We start from the raw sequence: 26,578 nt of genomic DNA on the forward strand, positions 1-26,578 counted from the left end.
TTTTTCCAACGTTTTTTATTTATTTTTGGGACAGAGAGAGACAGAGCATGAACGGGGGAGGGGCAGAGAGAGAGGGAGACACAGAATCGGAAACAGGCTCCAGGCTCCGAGCCATCAGCCCAGAGCCCGACGCGGGGCTCGAACTCACGGACCGCGAGATCGTGACCTGGCTGAAGTCGGACGCTCAACCGACTGCGCCACCCAGGCGCCCCTGGGATAGATTTTTTAATTCATTTTGGGGAAGAAAGTGAACAATGCTCCTTACATATACACCGAGGAGAAAAAATGTCAGAACATGCATTTACTAATAGTGCCTGATTTAGGTACATAGTAGGTAATGTGCTTATATATACTGTTTCGTTTAATTGGGAAAGTCTTGGTTACTTAATTCATTTTCGTACATTTAAAGTTTTCCTCTATTTTTAAAGAAATTTGTTGTACTCCAACAGGATTCTTCAAGACTGTGTTGGCACTCTACTTCAGAAGCTGATTTATTTATCTTCGTCTGATCGTGTCATGACCTTGTAACTCAGCTTACTTGTTTTTCTGTATTGCCCCCTTACTGCAATTCAGTCATTCCATCTTGAACATTTTTTCTTTACTGTTACAAATAATACGTGGGTTTGTCATTTCAGGTGCCATTGACATTCAGTGATGTTGCCATAGACTTTTCTCAGGAGGAGTGGGAATGCCTAAATTCTGATCAGAGGGATTTGTACAGAGATGTGATGTTGGAGAATTATACTAACTTGGTCTCACTGGGTAAGGACATCTGCCTGAAGTGATGTAGAATCTGCTGTCTGGAATAGCTGCTTTCTCCACTGTGTATTTTATGGTCTATAGCGAGAAACCAGATAAATGTCTCCATATTCATATTCTCCAAGGCCTAGTTTGACCTTTATTAGGTGGAAATGGGCATCTCTCTTCAGCAGCTGAATCTTTTCTGTCTTTCATTTACCTCCCTCCGCCCCATCCTACAATTCCTTCTTTTTCTAAATCAATAAAGGTTTGAATTATTGGACTTTTTCCTGCATAACCAATGCAAAGGAAACAAATTTCATATTAGGTGTATGTCCAGAATATCTACAAATATTCCACTTTAATTGCTGGTCCACCTACATGGAGAACAGATAACATAGGGTCCTGGTTTTCTCTTTGCTACAAAAGAACCATGGTAATTTCTACAGTGTAGAATGAATCAAGAGTATTATCTGCTTAGTATTATTTTTGCATTTACAGCAGGAGAAAAGTTGGTTTGCAATGCTTTTATAGATTCTACTGAGAAGTGAAAGTCTTTGTTCAGTTTTTGGAAAATGCTTGACCGTTATTTCTCCTGGGATGCCAGTTATGGTGATGTTAGATATTTTGAGTGTATCGCACAGTTGTATCATGTATTCATTTCCCTTTCTCTCTATTATTTTTTGTTGACGTGTATTTCAGCTCATTTATCCCATATTCTGCTATGATGAGTCTGCTCTTAAAGATGGATTTTTCATATCAGATGTGGTCTTTTTCAGTTCTAGAAATTCAATTTGGTGGTCTTTTATGGCATCTAATTATCTGTTGAAATTCTTCATTCTTTTATTTACTTTCTTTTCATTACTGTTTTCTCATCTGTTTTCTTAAACATTTTAATCAAAGTTATTATGGAATTCTTGAAGGCCTTCATTTTTTGTACTATCCTTGGGTATGATTCTCTTTCTTTTTTTCTCTCATTTTTCGTCATCTGGTAATTCCTCTTTAAGTCACCTGGAATTGTGATTGTATGCTGGACATCGTGTTCACAAGAACTGAACAGTTTCCATATGATGGGATCTTCCACCAGAGTATTTACATTTTCCTCTATTAAGTGATAGGATGGCAAGCTGATCACTATAATACAATCAGGGAATGAGCTGGGTCAGTGCTAGTTTTCAGTTTGGGTAATGGTCAGCTACCTCTTTTTTATCACTTTACTGCTAGCTGCACTCGGAATCAATGAGTTTCTGCAGGGGAAGAGTAGTGGATCCTCAGGACCAAATCATCACTTCTTCATGGCTCTTATTGCTTATCTGTTTCGATTTTAAGCTGCTTCTCCCAAACGATCTTAAAAAAAAAATTCTTTTTAATGTTTATTTATATGAGAGAGAGAGGGAGCAGGGGAGGAGCAGAGAGAGAGAGAATCCCAATCATAGAGGCTGATGCAGGGTTCAATCTCACAGCTGTGAGATCATGACCTGAACCAAAATCGAGAGTCAGACGTTCAACCGACTGAGTCACCCAAGTGCCCCTCTGAATGGATTTTTTTGATTCCAGAAGAATTGTTGAGAATTAATAAGAATCATCCGCTTGACATGCCAGGAAAAGAGCATAACAGACTTAAAGAAAGTAGAAGAGGGGCGCCTGGGTGGCGCAGTCGGTTAAGCGTCCGACTTCAGCCAGGTCACGATCTCACGGTCCGTGAGTTCGAGCCCCGCGTCAGGCTCTGGGCTGATGGCTCGGAGCCTGGAGCCTGTTTCCGATTCTGTGTCTCCCTCTCTCTCTGCCCCTCCCCCGTTCATGCTCTGTCTCTCTCTGTCCCAAAAATAAATAAAAAATGTTGAAAAAAAAAAATTAAAAAAAAAAAAAAAAGAAAGTAGAAGAAAGGAAATAGTAAAAGAAAGTAGAAAGTAATGAAATGAAAGCCAAACACAAAAGAGCAAGTCAAATCAATTTGCTTCTCTCTCAACATGAATCCAGAAAAAAAAAATCTGTGTAAGGAAAAAAGCCACCTCATTACAAACCTTGAAGCCGTGAAATACAGTATTTTGAAAATCATCCTGCCAAAAAGAAACGAAAAATCAAATGAAATAAATGATTAGAAAATTTTAATCTACAAAAATTTCCACTCAAGAAAAAAACCTGAAAAGTCTCATAAGCACTAAAGGAACTGAATCAGTCATCAAGAGTCTCCCCCAAAATTAGAAGATTCAGGCCTAAATCATCTGTCATTAAAGTATAGGTGCAACAGTTTGAACATGTAAGAATTTTGGGAAAATATTCCCCATAAATGCTTTTGCATGTTGAGTCTAACAAAGAATAAGCTATGGAGAGAGGGACAAACCATAAAATAGACTCTTAACGACAGAGAACAAACAGGGTTGAGGGGAGGAGGGAGGTGGGGGATGGGCTCAATGGGTGATGGGTATTAAGGAGGGCACTGGCTGTGATAAGCACTGGGTGTTGTAGGTAATTGATGCATCACTTTCTGTTCCTGTAATATTTCACTGTATGTTGACTAGCTAGCATTTAAATAAAAACTTGAAACAAACAAAAAAAAAAGAACATTAAAAGATGAGAAGAGTAGCCATCTTTTTAAAATATGGGATATACTTACAATAGCTTTTTCCAGTATCCTTGCCTACTAATTATATTATCTGCATCATTCCTTGGTCTGTTTCTTTTGATTCATTTTTCTCCTAGTAAGGGTCACATTTTCCTGCTATTTGCATGCCTGATCATTTTTTATTAGATGCCAGACATTGTGAAGTTGACTGTGTTGGGATGCTGGATTTCTAATATTCTTTTACACATTTTTGGGCTTTGGTCTGGGATACAGTTATGTAATTTGGAATCTGTTGATCCTTTTGTGGTTTGCTTTTAAGTTTTGTTAGGGTGGGTCCAGAACAGCTTTCAGTCTAGGGATAATTTGCCCCACCCTCACCCCCACCCCACTGAGCCCGTATCCTTCTGTGGACTCTGTTTGAGGCCTCATGTGTTATGGGGTCTTTCCATTCTGGTTGGTGGAAACAGGAATTTCCCAAGCCCTTTCTGACTTCCAGGGGATGTTCTGCCTACTTCTATCTGGTAGTACATTCTTTGTTATTTGTTTCCTCACAGATGTCCAGATTCATACTCATCCAGTTTCAAGGAGATTCCTCTGCAGATCTCTAGAGATCTCTCTTCCTCCTTTCTAGTACTCCAGCTTGCAAATTCTGCATCTCTTTCTTTCCCTTCATTCTCTACTCTGTCTTCTCAACTCAGGGATATAGCTGCACTGTTTTAGTTTCCCCTCCTTGTGCTTTGTTCTGGAAATTCTCTTTAGGCAGTCAGATGTGGTACTTGTGGGGCACACTTCATTTGTTTCCCTTCTCTCAGGAGATTTCTGTCTGGTGCTGTTTTCCAATATTTGAAAGATATTGTTTCATCTGTTTTGTTGGGTTTTCTAGTTATTTAAGGTAGGAGGGTAAATTTGATCCCTCTTAATGTTACATGACCAAAATCACAAATTATTCACTCTGTCTTTGAGAGCTTCTTTGCACTTTAATACAAGAGGTTTTAGACTCACCTTATATCTTCCCTGCCCTGGACCAGGAATTAGCTATTTCTCCAAGGTACCCTAGTTCACATTAGTGGGAAATAGTTTACAGAGACTGAAACCTGGCCAACAGGGAAGCTAATTGTAATCACTTTTTGTGGGCATAAATACACATTTTTAAAATTATTTCTTCTATGGAAATTGGTTTGTTTAGATTTTCCATCTCTTCTGGGGTCTATTTCTGTTATTGTCTTACGTTTTATTTTGAAATAATTTTAGATTCACAGAAGAGTTATAAATGTGGTACAAAGAGTTCTAGTATACCATTCCCATAATGATGAGAACATCTTACATAACCATGGTACATTTGTGAAAACTACCAAATTAACATTTTACAATTACTATAAACTAAATATTTTATGTAGATTTCACCAGTTTTTGCGCTAATGTCTTTTTTTCTGTTTCAGGATCCAATCCAGGATACCACATTACTTTTAGTCATCAAGTGTCCTTAGTTTCCTCCAAATGTGACAGTTTCTCAGTTTTTCCTTCTCTTTCTTGACCTTGATACTTTTGAAGATACAGTTTGGTCAGGTATTTAGTAGAGTGCCTCCAAATTTTGGGCTGTTTGTTTTCTTATGATCAAACTGAGATTATGGATTTGGGGGAAGAATACCAGAGAAGTACCCTTCTCATTGTATAATGGGAGTACATGATATCGATATGATTTATCAGTGTGCTGTTAACCTTAAAAACTTGTATAAAGTGGTGTCTGTCAGTTTTCTTCACTGAAAAGTTATTATTTTTGTTTCCTTTTCATATTCTATTTGTTAGGACCAAGTCAGTAAATCTCACCGGGGTCAGTTTTTATAAATAATATTTTCAGAAAAAAACGTCATCATGTACATCTCAAATTTATTTGCATAGTTGTCTTTAAGGATTTCTTAAACATTCTCTATTTCTTTATTGACGACTGACTGCCTGTTGTCATTGCGTTTGGATTGTCCTCCTATCTTTTGTTCCTTGAATAGGTAGGCTAGTGGTTTGTTCGTATGTGTTGATTGTACACTTTTATTTAAAATTTGTTTTTATTGATTTTCTTTTTCTGCTTTCCTTCAATATATTTTATCGTTCTTTTTCTAATTTTTGTCTTTTCCTAATTTTGGATTTCATATTTAATTTATTCATTTTAATTCTTTAATTTTTCATTAGATGTATGCCTTTTGGTCCATGTGTTTGCAGCAATACAGTTGAAGGCCATAGATTCTGATGTGTTGTATTTTTACTATCATTCTTTTCAAGATGTTCTGTGGTTTCAGTTTGTATGTTATCATTCTCTAACAGTAGTTGTTGGTTTTTATTTATCCAGAGAAAGGGCTTTGGCTTTTTGAGATTGCTAATCATTTTTCATTGATTCAGAGAATATTGTTTGCTTTACTTCAACTTTGTGAACATATTGTACTTCATTCATAGAAGAATCCCACTTGTCTTCACCTCATACTCGACCCATTTAGCACATGAGAGTCTTTCAGGCTGCTCCACCATCCAGACAGCCCATTTTTAGCCTACATTCAACGTATTCTTTGTTGCAGAGTCCCAGGCATTTGGTTTCCCAGGGTCTGTTCCCATGGTATTTAGTTACTTTATTTTTCCCCAACATCCTCAAGTTTAATTTCTCAGATGTTCATAAGCATTTAAAAACAGTATTAACTGTTGCAATTCCTGAAATGCATTTCTGTGAAATTCAAGGACAATTTGCCTTGCCTATAAAGGAATGGAAGGGAGGATTTGGGAAAGTCATTAGAGAAACAAAACACAGTTAGCATCAGTGGGATGGATAAACAATGTTAAAGTTCTACTGACGAAGGTAATACACCATCTGATTATCTTGATTGAGATAAAGCAGAAAAACAATCATGACTCGGCACAGGAAGGATGGAACAATGTACGTCAATTTAAGGGGATAAGCAGGTGGAGAACGATCAGGTATCACCTCTTTCCATTTATATTTTTGACTAAGCTAGTTTGGATGTACATTTTTCTCACCCGTAAGGTAAATGATAGAGGAAAGCATACTTTACTATAATAAGGCATGAGAGATTAGGATCAGCGAGAGATAGTTGATAACTGTTGCATCATTTTCAGAAACTAAATGGTTATTTTGCTTGGCTGTCTTCCCCAGTGACCTTGATTTTCATCCTTATTTACCTTTATTTTCATCCAAGTTATTTTTTAAAATTCAGTACTTTATTCTACAAGTAAGGACTTGTTTTGCAGTAATAGTTGCAAGAATTTTTGAGTTTTAGAGTAAGAAACTAAGTAGTAAAACAAATGAGAAAATAAGTATGTAATAGAGAAAAGTATTTTGAAGACAAAAAGTTAGGTGTTGGAGTACAGGATAAAGGATATGAATTTACTTAGAGTTAGCGGAGGCAGCCTTTCTGAAGGAGTGATTTCTAACCTGCAACACCTGAAGATAGTAATTTAAAGGAGTGAGGTGAGAGGATTTCTGAAAGGTGGAGCCCCATGGAATGGGAAAGGTCATGGGACATCTTAGTAGCTGAAGAGATGCATTGGGATAGTATATGGGGAACGAAGATGCCAAGGGCTTGAAATGAATTTGTGTAAATAAGACATCCTTTTTTTTTTTTTTTTCAACGTTTTTTTTTTTTGTTTTTTGGTTTTTTTTTTATTTTTGGGACAGAGAGAGACAGAGCATGAACGGGGGAGGGGCAGAGAGAGAGGGAGACACAGAATCGGAAACAGGCTCCAGGCTCCGAGCCATCAGCCCAGAGCCTGACGCGGGGCTCGAACTCACGGACCGCGAGATCGTGACCTGGCTGAAGTCGGACGCTTAACCGACTGCGCCACCCAGGCGCCCCATAAGACATCCTTTTTATTCATGATTGTGTATTTAGGTTTCATGCTAAGATAAAGACAACCCACCGAAAAAATTACATAGAGCCTCTGATAGATAATGTTAGAAGTGTAGATAACCAGAACCTACTCCTACAGAATCTGATTCAGTCTCAGTGGATCTCTAAAAGGCACTATATATAAAAAGCTCTCTCTGTAATTTTGACCCACACTAAATATGAGAACTACTGACTTTTTCTCTTTGCCTTCTCACAAACCTTAAAATTCTCGTATGAACTTTTATAATTTCCTGAGGCCTTCTTGCCTCTTAAAAATTTAATGACACGATTTTAGGATTTTATAACCCTTTTACTTCCAGTAAGTATACTTCTCAATTTATCCCTATTTTTACTCTAGAAGGCCCCTCCTCACCCCCAGTACAGGAAAATAGCATTTATTTTCTCATTTTCTTTCAGACTTTGATTTTACAACTGAGACCAACAAGTTATCTTCAGAAAAAAGCAGTTATGAAGTAAATTCATACCATCGGGAGACAATGAAAAGAAGTAAAACCTTCAACCTAATGAGGTTTATTTTCAGAAATGACCCACAGTGCAGAATTGAATTTGGGAGAGAACAGGCACCCAACATGGGATGTTTTAGTCAAATGACATTTATAAAACATAGATCTCTTCCTCTACATCAGAGAATTCACTCTAGAGAGAAATCCTATGAATGTAAGGAATGTAGGAGGGGCTTTAGAAAAAAATCACACTTTACTGAACATTTGAGAGACCATAATGGTGTGAGACCATATGAATGTAAAGAATGTGGAAAGGCCTTTATAGTTCTCCAGCATTTTATTAGACATAAAAAAATGCACACTGATTTGAAACCCTATGGATGTAATGGATGTGAGAAGGCCTTTAGGTTTTATTCACAGCTTATTCAACATCAGATAATTCATACTGGTGTAAAACCTTATGAATGTAAGCAATGTGGGAAGTCTTTTAGACGTTATTCTCACGTTACTGAACATCAGAAAATTCATATTGGTTTGAAACCCTATGAATGTAATGAATGTGGGGAAACTTTTAGATTGTACCGACATATGTGCCTACATCAGAAAATGCATCATGGTGTGAAACCCTATATATGCAAGGAATGTGGGAAGGCTTTTGGTCATCGCTCAAGTCTTTATCAACATAAGAAAATTCATTCTGGTGAGAAACCATATAAATGTAAACAATGTGGAAAGGCCTTTGTTCGCAGCTATCTACTTATTGAACATCAGAGAAGTCATACTGGCGAGAAGCCTCATGAATGTAAGGACTGTGGAAAGGCCTTTAGTAGGGGCTCAAGCCTTCTTAAACATAAGAGAATTCATAGTAGTGAGAAGCTCTATGATTGTAAGGAATGTGGGAAGGCCTTCTGTAGAGGCTCTCAACTTACACAACATCAAAGAATTCATACTGGTGAGAAGCCACATGAATGCAAAGAATGTGGGAAGACATTTAAGCTTCATTCATACCTTATTCAACATCAGATAATTCATACTAATTTGAAACCACATAAATGTAAACAATGTGGGAAAGCCTTCAGTCGTGTTGGAGACCTTAAAACACATCAGTCAATTCATGCAGGGGAGAAACCATACGAATGTAAGGAATGTGGAAAAACCTTTAGACTTAATTCTCAACTGATTTATCATCAGACAGTTCATACTGGTTTGAAACCATATGTATGTAAAGAATGTAAAAAGGCCTTTCGTTCTATCTCAGGTCTTTCTCAACATAAGAGAATTCATACTGGTGAAAAACCCTATGAGTGTAAAGAATGTGGTAAGGCCTTTAATCGTACTGATCGTCTGACTCAGCATCAGAGAATTCATACTGGTGTGAGACCACACAAATGTAAGGACTGTGGAAAGGCCTTTACTCAATGCTATCAACTTACCCAACATCAAAGATTTCATAGGGGTGAGAAACTCTTGATGTAGTGAGAGTCAGAAAGCCTTTTAGCCATGGCACATCCTTTACCATTATCACTATTCCACCACCTAATGATGTTATGGTAAAGATTAAGTTATTTAACATAAAAATATAAATGCTTAGAAAGGCATCTGGCACATAGTGTTTGTTTACTAAGTATTGTGATTTTTAAATGATAATCACTAGTATTACTGTATATAAATTCATGTGGAAGGAGGGCTCTATAAGCATATTTTTTTCAGATAATTCATTCTGGACAAAATCCCATAGACTATATTAAACAAGACCCTTTTTTATTCAAAGCTCAACCCCTTGAAGGTTAATAAGAAAAAACCCTGGGCCTTTATTGAATATTGAGAATTTAGCTGTTGAAAAATTAGAAAGTAGTTTGCAGAAACTTTTCTTACAATAAATTCTGTAATACAGATAACATACAATCCACATTCCCTACAATTGAAATAAATTAAAAACTAATAATTTGGTAGCCAAAGACATACGTTGACTTGGAAAAGTTTTCCTCAAGTTTTTGAAAGTTTCCAAACTTACATAAAAGGTACAGCAGTGTTACAATGATGTTTTTTTGCCCTCCACCTAAATTCAATATCTAATATTTCTCTCAATATGTATGAACATGTATATATACAGATGCACAAATACCATATATCATTCTTATTGCATATTGAATGTATTTTACATATATCATTTTGCTGTGTTTTTCAGTGAATGTTTTAGATACCACTTCACCTCTAAAAAGTCAACATACAATTCTTAGAATTAAGGATAATCTAGATGACCATTAACCCACTGTTACCTAAAAAGACATTAACAATAACCCTATATTGTTTTACAATATTCAGCCCATTTACAAATTTCTCTGATTGTTTAATGAACATCTTCTAAAAGTGCTGGATTTTTAAAAAGTCAAAAACCAAACTAAGCTCATATATGTTATATGACTGGCTTATTGAGTCTGATAAGAATTGGTCAAGAATTTACTCTCCACCTCCTTACCTTTTTTGAAGACTCAGAAGAAGTAACCTACATAATATTGTTAATTCCATATTTGTCCTTTTTCTCAAGGTGGGCTTAACTTTTCCTCTTTCCTTTGTATTTATTTTGAACTGAAGGTTATGTCTAGAGGCTTGATTAGGTTTCAGATTACACATTTTTTACAAGACAACTTCATAGGTAATAGTGTACTTAATATTATACAATATCAGTTGGCATACCAGTGAAACTATGTTTGGTCTCTTGGTTCATGTATTGATCACCATTTCTCTCCGTTGTACTGGTACATTTTTTCTTTGCAATTAATAATCCACGGAAAGTCACATTGGCATTCCACTTGAAATTTAAATTGGTTATTATTTTAAAGAAATTAAGACCCCCCCCAAAACTCCTCATATTTTATATTTATCCATATATTTACTTTTCCCCGTGCTCTTCATTATTTCCAGTTACCAATTCCCAATGGTCTGAATTTCCATGTGGTATCATTTTCCTTCACCTTAAAGAACTTTAGCATTTCTTGGAGTGCACATCTGCCGGTGATGAATTTTCAGTTTCTTTTACTGAATGCCTTTGTTCTTGAAGGGAGTATTTTTCTTAAAATAGACTTATGGGTTTTATTGTGTATTTTGAAAAAGATATTGTAACGCTGACTTCTGGCCTCCATAGATTATGATGAGAAGTCATTTGAATTCTTTTCCTTCTGTGTCATTTCTCTTTGCATGTTTTCAAGATTTTGTCATTATCTCTGTTTTTCATCTGTTTGACTATGCTGGTCTAGGTATGGTTTTATGTTAATCCTGTTTGGAGTTCTCTGAGCCTCTGAAATCTGTATGCCTTTCCCCAAATTCCAGAAACTTTTATCCATATTCAGATTTTTTTTTCTGCCTTTGCCTCTCCTTCTGGGATTCCAAGTACTCATGTTAAATCTTTTGATATTATTCCACAGGTCACTTGTTCTGTTGTCTTCAACTGTTTTTCTGTTTTTCAGATTGGATAATTTCTATTACTCTATCTTCAAATTCACTGATTCTTTTTCCCATCATTTCAATTATGCTGTTAAGCTTATCTATCAAGTCTTAAATTTGAGATGTTGCACTTTTTAGTCCTATAGTCCTCATTTAGTGCTTTTTTTATAGCTTCTATTTCCTTACTAAGATTTCCTGTTTCTTAATTGCATATTTTGACAATACTTTTGATTCTGAAGAAAATCTTTCATATATCGATTCATGATAGGAAAATTAGTAAAATTAGTATTAACTTATGAAAAGTGTCATTTTCAGGAAATATTCCTACCCTTTTAGCTAAGTCATAAAAACAGTTTTTCCTTTCCTTGGAATTTCAGATTTTGTTTGTTCAAATGCAGTGTGATACTTGTGAGAAAGCAGATCACACTGTCATTTTGGGGGTCTTGATTATGAAATATTTGCCAAGTATTTTTAAATTTTTTTAAATATTTATTTTTGAGAGAGAGAAAGAGCACAAGTGGGGAAGGGGCAGAGAGAGAGAGAGACTGAGAGAGCACAGAGCCCGACGAGGGGCTCAAAGTCACAAACCACAAGATCATGACCTGAGCCAAAGTCAGACACTTAACTGACTAAGCCACCCAGGCACCCCACCAAGTTTTTTTTTTTTTAACGTTTCTATTTATTTTTGAGACAGAAAGAGACAGAGCATGAACGGGGGAGGGGCAGAGAGAGAGGGAGACACAGAATCGGAAGCAGGCTCCAGGCTCTGAGCCATCAGCCCAGAGCCGGACGCGGGGCTCGAACTCGCGGACCGCGAGATTGTGACCTGAGCTGAAGTCGGAGGCTTAACCGACTGAGCCACCCAGGCGCCCCAAGTTTTTTTTTTTTTTTTTTTTAAGAAAGCCTCAGAGTTGAAAGTACCGTAAATCTTTGTATAACTCTTCCACCATTCAACCAATGAGCACTGGCAAAAAACATAAGATAAATAAATTCATTGTTTTCTGTTTCTTTCAACAGCTCCATAAGTGACAATGATTCATAACATTTACATGTATATACCAAGCCATCATACTTTTCATACTGGGAAGCAAGTCAATTAGGGAGACATTAGGCTCTTACCTTAAAATTCCAAGGAATCCACATTTTAACAGCATGGCTGGAGCACCACCTGTTGTAACAGAATTTTTTTTTTTCATATCTAGAGGAAATTCTTTTTTTGACATATATAGAAGATTTTTAATTATCTATGGTATGAATCTAATTTTGTAGGCTGAAAATTGACAACATTTCTATTTGATTTGGAAGTCTTTGAAACAAAATGTACCCAGAGTGTTAATTTGGCAATATTTCATATTGTACAACTCACCTAAAAACTAAAGAATATATGTAGCTTTACTAATTTTGAATTAATCTTTAATATTGTTAGAAAGATCTTTTATGAGCAGTTGACTGGTGGCTTAATTAAAAAAATTTTTTTTTACTTAAAATTTTTTTAAATGTTTTTATTTATTATTGAGAGAGAGACAGAGCGTGAGCCAGGGAGGGGCAAAGAGGGGGACACACAGAATCCGAAGCAGGCTCCAGGCTCTGGGCTGTCAGCACAGAGCCCAACATGGGGCTCAAACCTACGAACTGTGAGATCATGACCTAAGCAGAAGTTGATGCTTAACCAACTGAGCCACTCAGGTGCCCCTTTTTTTATAAAATATGTTTAGTCTTCATATCCTAACAAAAGTCCATAACTAAAATAATTTATCTTTCTATATTTCCATCTGAAAATTGATATTTTGTGTGTAAGACACAAAGCCATTTTATAGCTACACACAGTTATAAGCTCAGATTATGTTTCAAAGTTATTTAAATATTTCGGTTGCCCATTTAATGCTGCTTTCAGGTAAGTGATTTTATCGATTTCTTTTTGGTTATTGAAAGGAAAATTTTCATCAATTTTTTTTCCAAAAAATTTTCAAAAATTTTTTGTTTGCTCTGTTCACAGCAAATTGCAATTGGCATTTATGGTGAAATTCATAGCACTTCTTCCAGCCTCTTATTTTTTACTACTCTGGCCGGAGTACTGGCTTCCATTTGACTACAGGCCATTAGTATGCTTTCATTTTAACTTTTAAAATTCGTACGTATTTATTTAACCTGGAATAATTTAATTATGATTAAAGTAATAAGTATTTATATTTAATTGCCAATTATTATTTCCTTCATATCACTGCAACTCACGTTGTCTTCATAAAATACCCAAACAAACCCATCGATGGCTTGACATCAGCTACATCAGTGATGTGATTACGTGTAACACTAGAAACAACATCTACACAGGACATGTACATTATAATACAAAAATAAGATCTATGCAGTGGTTGAAGTGAAATGTAGTCCTTCCAAAACAATAAAGTTGTCAGTAATGGCAAAATATGTCAACACTGCTTTTTAAAAAAGTTTTATTTATTCATTCATTTAAGTAATCTCTACACCCAACGTGGGGCTTGACCTTATGACCCAGAGATCAAGAGTTGCACACTCTTTGAGCCAGCCAGTTGCCCCTACACTGCTTTTGTTTGTATATTTAAATTAACTACAATTAGAGAAAGTTTAAATCAATTTCTCAGTTACAACTAGCCTTGTGTCTTAGAAAGTTCAATTGGGTGGCCATAGAGTATGTATTGGATATAGGACAGGAATGAGAGGAGCATCAGGAAAAACTGAATACAAAGTATCTGTCCAATATTACTAGGGACTGCAATAATCCAGGCTGCATATAAGGAAGATTCACTACAGCTGTGATGGTAGGAAAAAAAGTCAAAAATTTTTCATATATTAAGTAGAATTAGCAGGACGTAATGGGATGTAAGAGACCAAAAATTCCAGAAAGACTTTAAAAAAAAATTTTTTTTTTACATTTGTTTATTTTTGAGAGACAGAGAGACAGAGCACAAGTGGGGAGGGGCATAGAGAGAAGGAGACAGAATCCGAAGCAGGCTCCAGGCTCTGAGCTGTCAGCACAGAGCCCGGTGCGGGGCTCGAATTCACAAACCGTGAGATCGTGACCTGAGCCGAAGTTGGATGCTCAACCAACTGAGCCACCCAGGCGCCCCCAGAAAAACTTAAACACTGTAAGTGTACCTGTAAACTCCCATTTCAATTATTTAAAAAAAAAATTTTTTTTAATGTTTATTTTTGAGAGAGGGAGACACACAGAGGACAAGTGGGAGAGGGGCAGAGAGAGGGAGACGCAGAATCCAAAGCAGATTCTAGGCTCTGAGCTGTCAGCACAGAGCCCAATGCGGGGCTCAAACCCACAAACCATGAGATCATGGCCTGAGCCGAAGTTGGGCATTTAACCGATTGAGTCACTCAGGCACCCCTCAATTATTTACTCCTTAGCGTTTTTGTTCAATACTGGTATCCAAGAAGATGGTTTCCATGGTTCATATTTGAATTAGGGCCAAGTGTGCTAATTATCTCCTATATTCATCCACTTTCTTCCATAATAAAAGAATGACCACTTCTTTATTTGCTTATGTGCATAACTCAGAATGATGATTCCCCCGCCTTATTATGGATCTTCTGTTATGGCCAAGTGGAGACCATTGAGATTGTGTGGCAGTTTGGGGAAATCTTCCTTAAACACGCCTGGCTATCTCCCTTTCTTCCTTACTCCGTGTCTCCATTCTGCTGCCTGGATTTGGATAAAATGGTTTGGAGGACTTTGGAGCAGAGCCACAAAGCCAGGCTTAGACTGCCACCTCCAGAATTCTAGGTGACAGAAAAATTTTCCTGTTTGAGCCAGTCGTTCTGTCTCTGTCTTGCAGCCGAACATAATCTCTACTGATTCACCCAGGTTGTTGTATACTAAAAACAGCTATCACATGTTCCTATCTCACCTCAACCAAAAACAGAGCAAATAATTTACATAAATATTCCCATGTAAGTGTTTATTCCCACCTCATCAAAGATTCAATACCTGCAAGGGTGAGACACTGATATTTCCCTCCTTAGGGACATGCTTTTCTGCTTTTTTAACAATTCAAATAGTGCTAAATGACATTTTGGAAGACTACATGAACTTTGGAGGAAAAGGCATTAGTGGCTGTTATTTGAGACCTTCCTTGGGGAAGAGGAGCTAAGATAATTTATAGAACACTGTAAAATAGGAACTTAAGTAAAATAAATGCTTCTAAGCTTGGGAAACATAAGCAGTGAGCATTAGCAGAAGATACTGGAATTATCAAAGCCTGCTATCCTTGGCTTTTAAACTGATTAGTCCCCCATGTCTATCTTTGGGAAGTTGAAACAGAAAACTGCTTTGAAGCAGGTGGAGAAAGAGGAGCTACAATCCATGAATGAACGGTGCTGACTTATCACGCCTAATTAGGCAACTTACAGTAATTCCATTCTGCAACTCACACTTCACAAATCTGGACTGCTACCTCCAACCTCGGGAACCCTAGGTTCTTTCAAGAGTGGAGACAGAACTCTAGCCTATTAGATGCCATATCCTGATTCATTCAAAATTTGCAGAAAGGGGTTACAATTTTCCTTACAAAGGGTAGAATTGAAACTAGACCCAAAGAAGAGTCTGAGGATTGAGGTCTAGGCTCGGCTGTTTGTCCTTAACCTTTCCTGACCTTAATTCCTGACAGAACCAAATACATGACTTAAGTCCTTGGCACTGTAAGGATGAAGGTTTTTGCCCTAAAGCTTGGGATAAGTAAATACTCCTGTGAACTCTTAGACCCAAATTATCCCCTTCAGACATGTGATTGGCCCTTCTCTCACCTAGCCCAGAAACAAATATTTTAAGTACTTCTTCCATGAGCCTACTATTTACTAAATTTGCATTAGTTCCAATCATGACCTCTGACACTTTGTGATTTCATTTCCTGTCAGGATTTTGGGACCAAGAACCTTCTTTTATTTTTTTTTTTTTTAAATTTTTTTTTTCAACGTTTTTTATTTATTTTGGGGACAGAGAGAGACAGAGCATGAACGGGGGAGGGGCAGAGAGAGAGAGGGAGACACAGAATCGGAAACAGGCTCCAGGCTCCGAGCCATCAGCCCAGAGCCTGACGCGGGGCTCGAACTCACAGACCACGAGATCGTGACCTGGCTGAAGTCGGACGCTTAACCGACTGCGCCACCCAGGCGCCCCAAGAACCTTCTTTTAACCTAGAGATAGCTCTTCTACTGAGGACATGGAGATGAATCTGAAATGTATGTCCCTTCAAAGATCTGCCTGTTGAGTTAGAAAGGAAGACCAATAGGGGCGCCTGGGTGGCGCAGTCGGTTAAGCGTCCGACTTCAGCCAGGTCACGATCTCGCGGTCCGTGAGTTCGAGCCCCGCGTCAGGCTCTGGGCTGATGGCTCGGAGCCTGGAGCCTGTTTCCAATTCTGTGTCTCCCTCTCTCTCTGCCCCTCCCCCGTTCATGCTCTGTCTCTCTCTGTCCCAAAAAAAAAAAAAAAAAAAAACGTTGAAAAAAAAGAAAGGAAGACCAATAAAATGACACTTATAATGCCATACAACTAAGAGCTATGAAATAAGAGTAAAGGGGGCAGAGGTAGGTAGGCACTGAAAACAAACAGAATCTGGCAGGACTTCATGAAATAATATGAAGACTTCTATTTGGAGCAGACTAGATAACTTGAAAAATCCTACAAAATATCAGGAAATGCTCAGTAAAATAGAAAAATTATCTCAAATGCTGATAGATATTCTATAAATGTTATAGAGCTGAGTATCTGAGAATATTAAATCTGCACTGGGGCAAAAATGAAACAGTTAACTGAAAAGGCAATAATGCTGGGGCTACTTGGGATGTTACAAAATGAATGGACCTGGAGACAAAAAAAAAATGCTAGAAGCTACAAGGAGTAACAGACAAACCCATACACATAGTGGGAGATTTTAACACATCTCTCAGTAAAAAGTTCAAACAGATAGAAATTGCATGATCAATATGTTGATCTTATGAGCATATTATAAAAGCCATGTACTTAACAAGCACTGAATAAAATGTATATGGCATGTTTAAAGATTGGCCAAGTTAGAGAACTCACACATCCTGATTTCAAAACTTACTACAAAGCTATCATCAAAACTGTTACTGACATAAGTGATAGACATACACATGAATAGAATAGAATTGAGAGACCATAAATAAACCCATACACTATACTGTCAACTGATTTTGACAAGGAGGCCAAGACCATTCGATGGGGAAAGAACAGTCTCTTCAACAAATGATGCTGGGAAAACTGCATACCCTCATGCAGAAGAATAAAGCTGGACCCTTGTCTCACACCATATACAAAAAATAACCCAAAATGGATCAAAACTAAGAGCTGGTAGAATTCTTAGAAGAAAACATAGGAGGAAATCTTCATGAAATTGGATTTGACAGTGATTTCTTGGATATAACACTAAAAGCACAGGAAAGAAAAAACAGATGTGTTGGACTTCACCAAGATTAAAAAAAACCTTTGTATATCAACAGTTACTATAAATGTAGTGAAAACGCGGCCCTCAGAAACAAAGGAAATGCTTCAGGTTATCTATCTGGCAGATTAATATCCAGAATATATAAAGAATTACTACAACTCTACAAAAAAACAACAACCCAATTTAAAAAGGGCAAATGAATATATGTATCTCCCAAGAAGATATGCAAATGGCCAAAAAGCACATGAAAAGATGATCAATATTATTAATCATTAAAGAAATGCAAATCGAAACCACAAATAGATACCACTTCACACTGAGCAGGATGACTATTTAAAAAAAGAAAAAGAGGAGTGCCTGGGTGGCTCAGTCAGTTCGGCTTGGGTCATGATCTTGTGATTGGTGAGTTCCAGCCCCACATTGGGCTCTGTGCTGAGAGCTCAGAGCCTGGAGCCTGCCTTGGATTCTGTCTCTCTCTGCCCCTCCCCGCTCGCACTCTGTCTCTCTCTCTCTCTCTCTCAAAAATAAACAAACATTAAAAAAATGTTTTAAAAAGAAAAAAAAATAACAAGGGTTGATGAAGACGTTAAAAAACAGCAACATTTGTGCATTGCTGGCAGGAATGTAAAACGGTGCAGTTGTTGTGGAAAACTATGATGATTCCTCAAAATTTTAAATATAGAATTACCATATAATCCAACAGAGATTATAGAATTACCATATAATCCAACAGAGAGAGAGAGTGTGAGCAGGGGAGGGGCAGAGAGAGAGGGAGATACAGAATCTGAAGCAGGCTCCAGGCTCTGAGCTGTCAGCACAGAGCCCGACGTCGGGCTTGAGCTCACGCACTGTGAGATCATGACCTGAGCCAAAGTCAGATGCTTAACTGAGCCACCCAGGCACCCCTAAAGATTTTATTTTTAAGTAATCTCTATACCCAATGTGGGGTGCAAACTCACAATCCTGAGATTAAGAGTCACATGCCTGAGTCAGCCAGGCACCTCAGTAAGCAGCTTATGTACAGCAATACAGAGATGAACACTCTGATATGAAAAAGAATGAGCTAAGGATATAAATGGAGATTTAATAAAACAAATGTGTACATGAAAATATATCTAAATTTATGACATGAGTAGAAACGTTACTAAATATTACGTATTAGCCTAAAAACTGGCAAACTTTTATAAAAATAATATCCATTGTACCATAATTTTTATGTGCTATCAATTCCAAGTTAATTTGGTGTAAAATAATCCATATACAACTTTCCTAAATAAATATGCCCTAGGGGCACCTGGGTGGCTCAGTTGGTTAAGAGTCTGACTCTTGATTTCAGCTCAGGTCATGACACCAAGGTCATGGGATCAAGCCCTGCATTGGGCTCCATGCTGAGCATGGAGCCTGCTTAAAATTCTCTCTTTCCCTTTGCCCCTCTCCCCTAATCATGAATTCTCTCTCTCCCTCTCTAAAAAAGTTTTTAAAAAATAAGTATGTTCTAAGAAAATAAAAATAAAATAAAATATGTTCTTTAATCCAGCAACCATTTAAAAGAATATACTTCAGGGGCACCTGAGTGGTTCAGTCAGTTAAGCATCCAACTCTTAATTTCAGCCCAGGTCATGATCTCACAGTTTGTGAGATTGTGATATCAAGCCCAGCTTTGGGCTCCAGGCTGATAGCATAGAACCTTCCTGAGATTCTCTCTCTCCCTCTCTCTTTGCCCCACCCCTACTCATACAATGTACACATGTACTCTCTCTCTCAAAATAGATAAACATTAAAAACAAAAACAAACAACAGAAAAATAAAAGAACACTTTGCAGTAATGGATAGAGTGAAAAAAATTTTATTTTTCATAGGATTAATTATATTAGCAAACAATTATGAATAGGCAAATAAAATATTGTATTCTAAAAATGAGAATCTGGGCAGGTGTTAATAATAGTAATTATGTAGAGGTATAATGGCTGATAGTCACAACATTTCAAGAAATAAGAAAAAACAGGTTACATAGAAAAATAGGTCTCCCCAATTTTGTATAATTGTAGATGTGCCCTAAAATATAAATCTGTAACATAAACAGCATTTTTAAGAGTATATATGATACTAGACACTGGCTAATTCTAACTAGTTGATAAAAATTTGAAATTCAAGTTTCTTCATCCTTAGGAAGATAATCATTCCTCCTTTAATATTTGTATAATTAAAGATTATATATAAAGAGTGGTTAAGCCACAACCATTTCAGTTCAAATCCATGTCCCCCCTCTTGGAAGTTGGTGGGCCTTGGACAAGTTTTTTAACTTTCATAAGCTCTAGTTTTCCTCTTTGTTATAATGGCAATATCATTACCATACATGCAGGGTTTTGTTGCTAGATTTAAATTGGTTAACTATATGAATCTTTTAGCACTGCACCAGACACATTAAGCATAAACATAATTTACTTAGTCCCCCTCCTTGGGGTAGGCATGTTGTCGCTGGAATAAAGCTGACAATGATCGTTAGGGTGAACACGAATTGCATCTATTGCTTTAGCCAAAATCCCCCTATCATATCAGAGCTGTGATGGTTAATTTTATCTGCCAGTTTGACTGGGCCATAGGTGTTCAGGTATTTGGTTAAACACTATTTCTGGGTGTGTCTGTGAGGGTGTCTTGTATGGATGAACACCTGAATCAGGACTGAGTAAAGCAGATTGCCCTCCCCTGTGTGAGGAGGCCACACCCAAGCCAGGGAAAGCCTGCAAAGAATTAAAAAGCTGAATAAGAAAGAATTCTGTGTTTGTTTTGAAGCTGGGACATCAATCAGTCTGCTCTTGCTTTCTGACTCAGACTCCAATTGGAAATTAAACCGTCATCAGCTTTAGCCTTCAAACTCCAACTGGCACTATATATGGTGATATATGTATCACTGACTCTCCTGGGTCTCCAATTTGTCAAGTTCAGATCTTGGGACTTCTTGGACTGCCTACCTCTCTCTCTCTTTCCATCCTATTGGTTCAATAGATGATAGATAGATAGATAGATAGATAGACAGATGGATTGACATACATATATAGTACTCTACAGATTTCATCTATCTATCTATCTATCTATCTATCTATCTACCTACCTATCATCTATCTAATCTTTCTTTCTATCTTTCTATCTATCCTATTGGTTCTGTTTCTCTGGAGAACCCAGACTGATAAAAGAGCAAAAGAAATCTCAGGCATACAAGGGCTCAGCAATTCTGCCATTTACTGTAAGTGACCCACATAAGCTGTCTAAGGGAACTCTTAAGAAAGGGGATCCAGGGGCGCCTGGGTGGCTCAGTCAGTTAAGCGTCCAACTTCGGCTCAGGTCATGATCTCACGGCTCGTGAGTTCGAGCCCCGCATCGGGCTCTGTGCTGACAGCTTAGAGCCTGGAGCCTGCTTCGGATTCTGTGTCTCCCTCTCTCTCTCTCTGACCCTCCCCTGTTCATCCTCTGTCTCAAAAGTAAATAAACGTTAAAAAAAGAAAGAAAGAAAGAAAGGGGATCCAGCCAAATGACATTTAAACATTTAAATCAGAACTAAGCTTTCACAGAGGAGGAGGAGGAGGTGAACACCCAGCACTGATATTCCCACATCTCTGAACCTCCTCCAGTTCCTCTCAGAGTCTCGAGCACTTTCTTTTCTTGGGGACTTTGTGGTACCAGGAATTCTCTTCCCCCTGGTCTTTGCCATAGGAATGTGTTCTCATCTTTCAAACCGTAGTGTGTTTATTAATTTCTCTTACAGGCCTTTCTTATATCCATATTTAAACCAATATCATCCATCATTGGTTCTCAAAAAAAATCCTTCTTGTTCTTCATTATCACTCATCATAATGTGTAATTTTATGTTTATTTATATTTGGATTTTCCTAAGTCCATCTCCAAAGGCCAAATAAAATGTCCATTACAGCATGATTGTTGACTTTTCAGTTATTCATCTTTAAAAGGAGTCAGAAAATTATGACCTATGGGGCAAATCTGGCCCACTTTTTTTGTTTGGCGTTGGCCAATCACCAGAGTAAGAATAGTTTTTACATTTTGAGGTTATGGGGTTTTTCCATTTTTTAAAAAAATATCTTTATTTACTTTTGAAGGAGAGAGAGACAGAGCATGAGTGGGGGAGGAGCAGAGAGAGAAGGAGACACAGAATCCGAAGCAGGCTCCAGGCTCTAAGCTGTCAGCACAGAGCCTGATGCGGGGCTTGAACTCAGGAACTGTGAGATCATGACCTGAGCCAAAGCCAGACGCTTAACCGACTGAGCCACCCAGGCGCCCCTTGGTGTTTTTCTATTTTTAAGTGTTGGAAGAAATAAAAGGACAGTCCTTTGTGGAAGTTGAAAATTTTAAGATTCAATGTCATGTCAAATGTCATTGGACCATAGCCACACCCAATCATTTATATATCATCTATGGCTTCTTTTCATGCTACAACCTCAGAGCTCAGTAGTTGTGATCAAGAAGAGACCCCATGAATACAGGAGTACTGATGCATAGGGGCACTTGTACCCCAATGTTTATAGCAGCACTCTCAACAATAGCCAAATTATGGAAAGAGCCTAAATGTCTATCAACCGATGAATGGATAAAGAAATTGTGGTTTATATACACAATGGAGTACTACGTGGCAATGAGAAAGAACGAAATATGACCCTTTGTAGCAACGTGGATGGAACTGGAGAGTGTGATGCTAAGTGAAATAAGCCATACAGAGAAAGACAGATACCACATGGTTTCACTCTTATGTGGATCCTGAGAAACTTAACAGAAACCCATGGGGGAGGGGAAGAAAAAAAAAAAAAAAGAGGTTAGAGTGGAAGAGAGCCAAAGCATAAGAGACTCTTAAAAACTGAGAACAAACTGAGGGTTGATGGGGGGTGGGAGGGAGGGTGATGGGTATTGAGGAAGGCACCTTTTGGGATGAGCACTGGGTGTTGTATGGAAACCAATTTGACAATAAACCTCATATACTGAAAAAAAAAAAAAAAAAAAAAGAGAGACCCTATGAAGGGGCGCCTGGGTGGCTCAGCCGGTTGAGCGACCCACTTCAGTTCAGGTCACGATCTCACGGTCCGTGAGTTCGAGCCCCGCGTCGGGCTCTGGGCTGACGGCTCAGAGCCTGGAGCCTGCTTCCGATTCTGTGTCTCCCTCTCTCTCTGCCCCTCCCCCCTTCATGCTCTGTCTCTCTCTGTCTCAAAAATAAATAAACGTCAAAAAAAAATTAAAAAAAAAATAAACGTAGCAAATACATTCCCCCCAATTCTACTTACACCTTTGACTTCATTTCCACATTGCCAACCTTGACCTTCTCATCCTTGAAACTAACAGAATTCCAGGAGTTAAAAGAGTAGGCTTCTCTGACTCTGGGAACAACAACAACAACAAAAAAAACACTTTACAAGGTTAAACCATTAATATTTCCCCTGTCCCTCATAGCTGCACACACACAAAAAATCAGATGATGGAAAAGTACTAGTAAATGTTCTAATAATATTGACTACTTCAGAATTTTTGTTGTCTTTGCGAAATAAACGCAAACCTCTGATTAGTCTGTGATTATGTTTGGTGGTCTTAATATACACATTTAATTTTAAATTGTCATCTGTTTTGTGACATGTGTACATGTAAAATTTTTTGTTATTGTTAAAATAAAGGATCACTGGTTCTTTCTTCATACATGCATAAAAAGATAACGAAGGGGCACCTGAGTGGCTCAGTGAGTTGAGTGTCTGACTCTTGATTTCAGCTCAGGTCATAACAGGGTCATGGGATTGAGCCCCGTGTCGGGCTAGCGTGGAACCTGCTTAAGATTCTCTCTCTCCCTCTGCCCCCTCCCCTGCTTGTGCTCGCTCGCTCGCTCTCTCTCAAAAAAAAAAAAAAAAAAAAAGATAATGAAATCTTTGAGCCTGACCTATTTATTTAAATAAAACCTTCAAGAGTCTGTGATTAACTTAAAGTAATACCAGTGATTATTTCAGAAATTACCTGTGACCCAATTTAACAATTAGGATAAAAGCAGACATACACTGTTGGCTAATGGGAAATGTTCCTTGCTCCTAAAAGTCACAAAAAATGATCTCTCATACTCTTTGCCCTGAATATTGTCATGCCTGTATATAATGTCTAAAATGTCTGTCAGCCATCATGGTACCCTAGTCAACACTGAGGAATGCATAGTAAAAAACAGAAGAGAATCTGCGTCTCTGAATACTTCCTTTTGCTGATGAATCAAAAATCTCTGGAAACTCCTCTCCTCCCAAGAGCCTGTTATTTGACTCAGTATACTTCCTCATTGCTTCAGCTAGTTTGGTATTCTGATTTTTGCTGAGTATATCCTAACTACATCAAATAACTAAGGGTCATGGCCCATATTGGGAGCTAGAGAGGGAAAGATAAAACTGATTCCACCACAGCCATCACCCAGCTCATGTCTGCTGGGGGATGAACACACACACACACACACACACACACACACACACACACACACAGAGTCACTGCCTATCACTGCCCAGGTGTTACATCCTGCTCTACATGTCTTACAGATGCTTTGTGAAACCAGATACACCTAATGCATCCAATGTCAGGAGCAAGGAGTAGAGAAATTGCAAGAATATCCAAACAGCTAATAAATAATCAGAAAAAAAAAAAAAAAAAGGAAACGCAAACCATGATACTTACCAGAGTAGCAAACATTGTTTTAAACTGATGCCAAATGTTGTCAAGGATACAGAGAAAGCAGAACATTCATACAACTGTTGGTGGGAGTGCCAGTTGGTACACTTGTTTGGGAATGTATTTAGAAGAATTAAAGTTGAACACAAGCATATCCCTGACCAAACCCAAACAACTCCACTTCCAGTATATGGAGAAAGACATGTACAAGTATGATCATAATAGTCTGATGAGGAGCTCTGACTTCCCAACATAGTATTCCCAAGAACACATAATGAAGGGTTTTCAATGAGGGGCCATGTTGGAATGCTCGTTTATGTGGATCGTGACCGGTACTACATGGCTGAAAAGTCTCCTTAAAGGAACTATGCTGGGCACTCTGAATTTGTTGTGTCCAAAGCAGAATTCAAAGACAAGAAAAATCAACAGATAGAACTAGAAATGTGATTAAAGATCTCCAATTCAAAACACCCCAATACAGTTTTAAAGAACAGGTAATTGCAATACAAGTGTGTGTGTGTGTGTGTGTGTGTGTGTGCGCGCGCGTGTATACCTTAAAAATAACACTATTATGTAGTCTCACTCATAAAATCTCAATATTCTAAGTGGGAGCAAACGAAATCCAGCAGTGCACCAAAATACATACAAAATATATATCAAAGTAAAATAAATATATCAAATAAAATACATCAAAATATACACACAATTAACCTGGGTTTATCTGGGAATGGGAAAAAGATTCAAGAGAATCTGTCAATATAAATTATCATGTTAACAAATTAAATACTATACGTTGCAGGAAGGGATGATGAAATGACATTTGGTAAGACTCAGGAGCCATTTCGACTTAGCTACAACAAAGATTTTTACTCACGAGTAAGAGAAAACATTAGAAGGCAATTGTTGGAGAGCATCATGCTGACTGCCCATTCCCTCATAGCTCCCAGGCAGGTTTGGTGACTGAAATGCCCAACTTTAGGGCCTCTAGTTACGGCAGCATTTCCCAATAGTTTCATATCCCTAAGATGGAAATACATAATGGGAATCTGTATTTCCATGGCAAAGTTTGAGATACACCAACTTAAAGGAAGTTGAACAACTTCATTCACTAGAATACTCTTTAGTTTTCCAATAAATTGATACGGTGCGTTTGATTTTTCCTTGAGAGATTTAGTAAGTGCTACTTCATCAGCTTTTTTAACCAGGGATTCCCACGATTTCTCAAGCACTATTCAGTACTGGTAATTTTTGACACATAACTTCAGAAGTTCTGGGACAATTTTAGTGGTATAAATGGTTTCTGTATATTGGCTTAGGGTTTGTTATTTTGATAGCTTCTTAGTTCAGTGTGACAGGGACCATGTAGATACTGGGGAAAACGAGGCATAGGTCTGGCCCTCCATTTGGCCAGATGCATCTTGGTTTTCTCCAAGACACTTTAAAAGGCATTTTCCAAGGAACAGAGCTTCAGGCACATTCTACAAGTTCTGATACGCAATTTCATCATCACTTTTCGAACAACCTATAATTGTTTCAATGTTCTCTTTAATTCAGAACTTATATATACATATGATAGGACTACATTTTCAAAAGTAGTTGGCCAAGTAGTTGTATAATGGACCTTTATGATGGGGAGCTCTAGCAGTCACCATCGGAATCAAATGAGCAAACTTAGTTTTGGCAAGTGTCTCTGGTGTGTTGCAACATGAAGTACCTATCACCACCTATGATGTATTTGGCCAAAAATGTTTAAGCTTCTGGCTCTAACTTGACTTTATCAGAGGTACAAAGGACAGAGGCACACTTAAATTTCACCACGAGGGAAGAAACAAATCTAGAATGCATGGGATTCTACAAACCAGCTTTCCTTAATTTTCAAAAAGTCTGTTCAAGGGGGTGCCTGAATGGTCCAGTCGGTTAGGCATCCGACTTCAGCTCAGGTCATGATCTCACGATTTGTGAGTTTGAGCCCTGTGTCAGGTTCTGTGCTGACAGCGTGGAGCCTGGAGCCTGCTTCGGATTCTGTGTCTCCCTCTCTCTCAAAAATAAATGTTAAAAAAAATTTTTTAAGTCTGTTCAAGATTAAAATCTAGAGACATGAAAACCAAATGCAATGCATGAATATAGACGAGATGCTCATTAGAAAATACAAAGCAGGGGCACCTGGGTGACTCAGTTGGTTGAGCGTCCCGACTTCAGCTCAGGTCATGATCTCACAGTTCGTGAGTTCGAGTCCCGTGTCAGGCTCTGTGCTGACAGCTCAGGGCCTGGAGCCTGCTTCAGATTCTGTGTCTCCCTCTCTCTGTCCCTTCCCCACTCATGCTCTGTCTCCCTCTGTCTC

General features: G+C 38.0%; 1 protein-coding gene and 2 long non-coding RNA genes across 5 annotated transcripts in view; 1 reads left to right on the forward strand and 2 right to left on the reverse strand.

Annotated features, from left to right (window-relative positions):
* ZNF404 (zinc finger protein 404) overlaps nt 1-13,532 on the forward strand; it is a 27,791-nt gene extending 14,259 nt beyond the window's left edge. For 2 of the 3 annotated variants that reach the window (XM_058709104.1, XM_058709102.1), the window contains 3 exons: nt 636-762; nt 7,609-11,770; nt 11,999-13,532. In XM_058709104.1, the coding sequence (XP_058565087.1) occupies nt 636-762; nt 7,609-9,131 (1,650 nt within the window). In that variant the 3' untranslated portion in view covers nt 9,132-11,770; nt 11,999-13,532. Of the gene's footprint in view, nt 1-635; nt 763-4,743; nt 4,871-7,608; nt 11,771-11,998 lie in introns of those variants that run through there. The other variant, XM_058709105.1, reaches the window with a different exon arrangement.
* LOC131500233 (uncharacterized) lies at nt 10,393-24,754 on the reverse strand. The gene is made up of 2 exons (XR_009256196.1): nt 22,836-24,754; nt 10,393-12,267 (listed from the first exon to the last, which is right to left on the reverse strand). It is a non-coding gene; the product is annotated as an uncharacterized LOC131500233 (long non-coding RNA).
* LOC131500232 (uncharacterized) lies at nt 14,300-18,689 on the reverse strand. The gene is made up of 3 exons (XR_009256195.1): nt 16,617-18,689; nt 16,270-16,381; nt 14,300-16,019 (listed from the first exon to the last, which is right to left on the reverse strand). It is a non-coding gene; the product is annotated as an uncharacterized LOC131500232 (long non-coding RNA).
* Nucleotides 24,755-26,578: the final 1,824 nt, after the last annotated feature.

Source organism: Neofelis nebulosa, chromosome 17 (assembly GCF_028018385.1).
Source record: "Neofelis nebulosa isolate mNeoNeb1 chromosome 17, mNeoNeb1.pri, whole genome shotgun sequence".
NCBI lineage: Eukaryota > Metazoa > Chordata > Mammalia > Carnivora > Felidae > Neofelis > Neofelis nebulosa.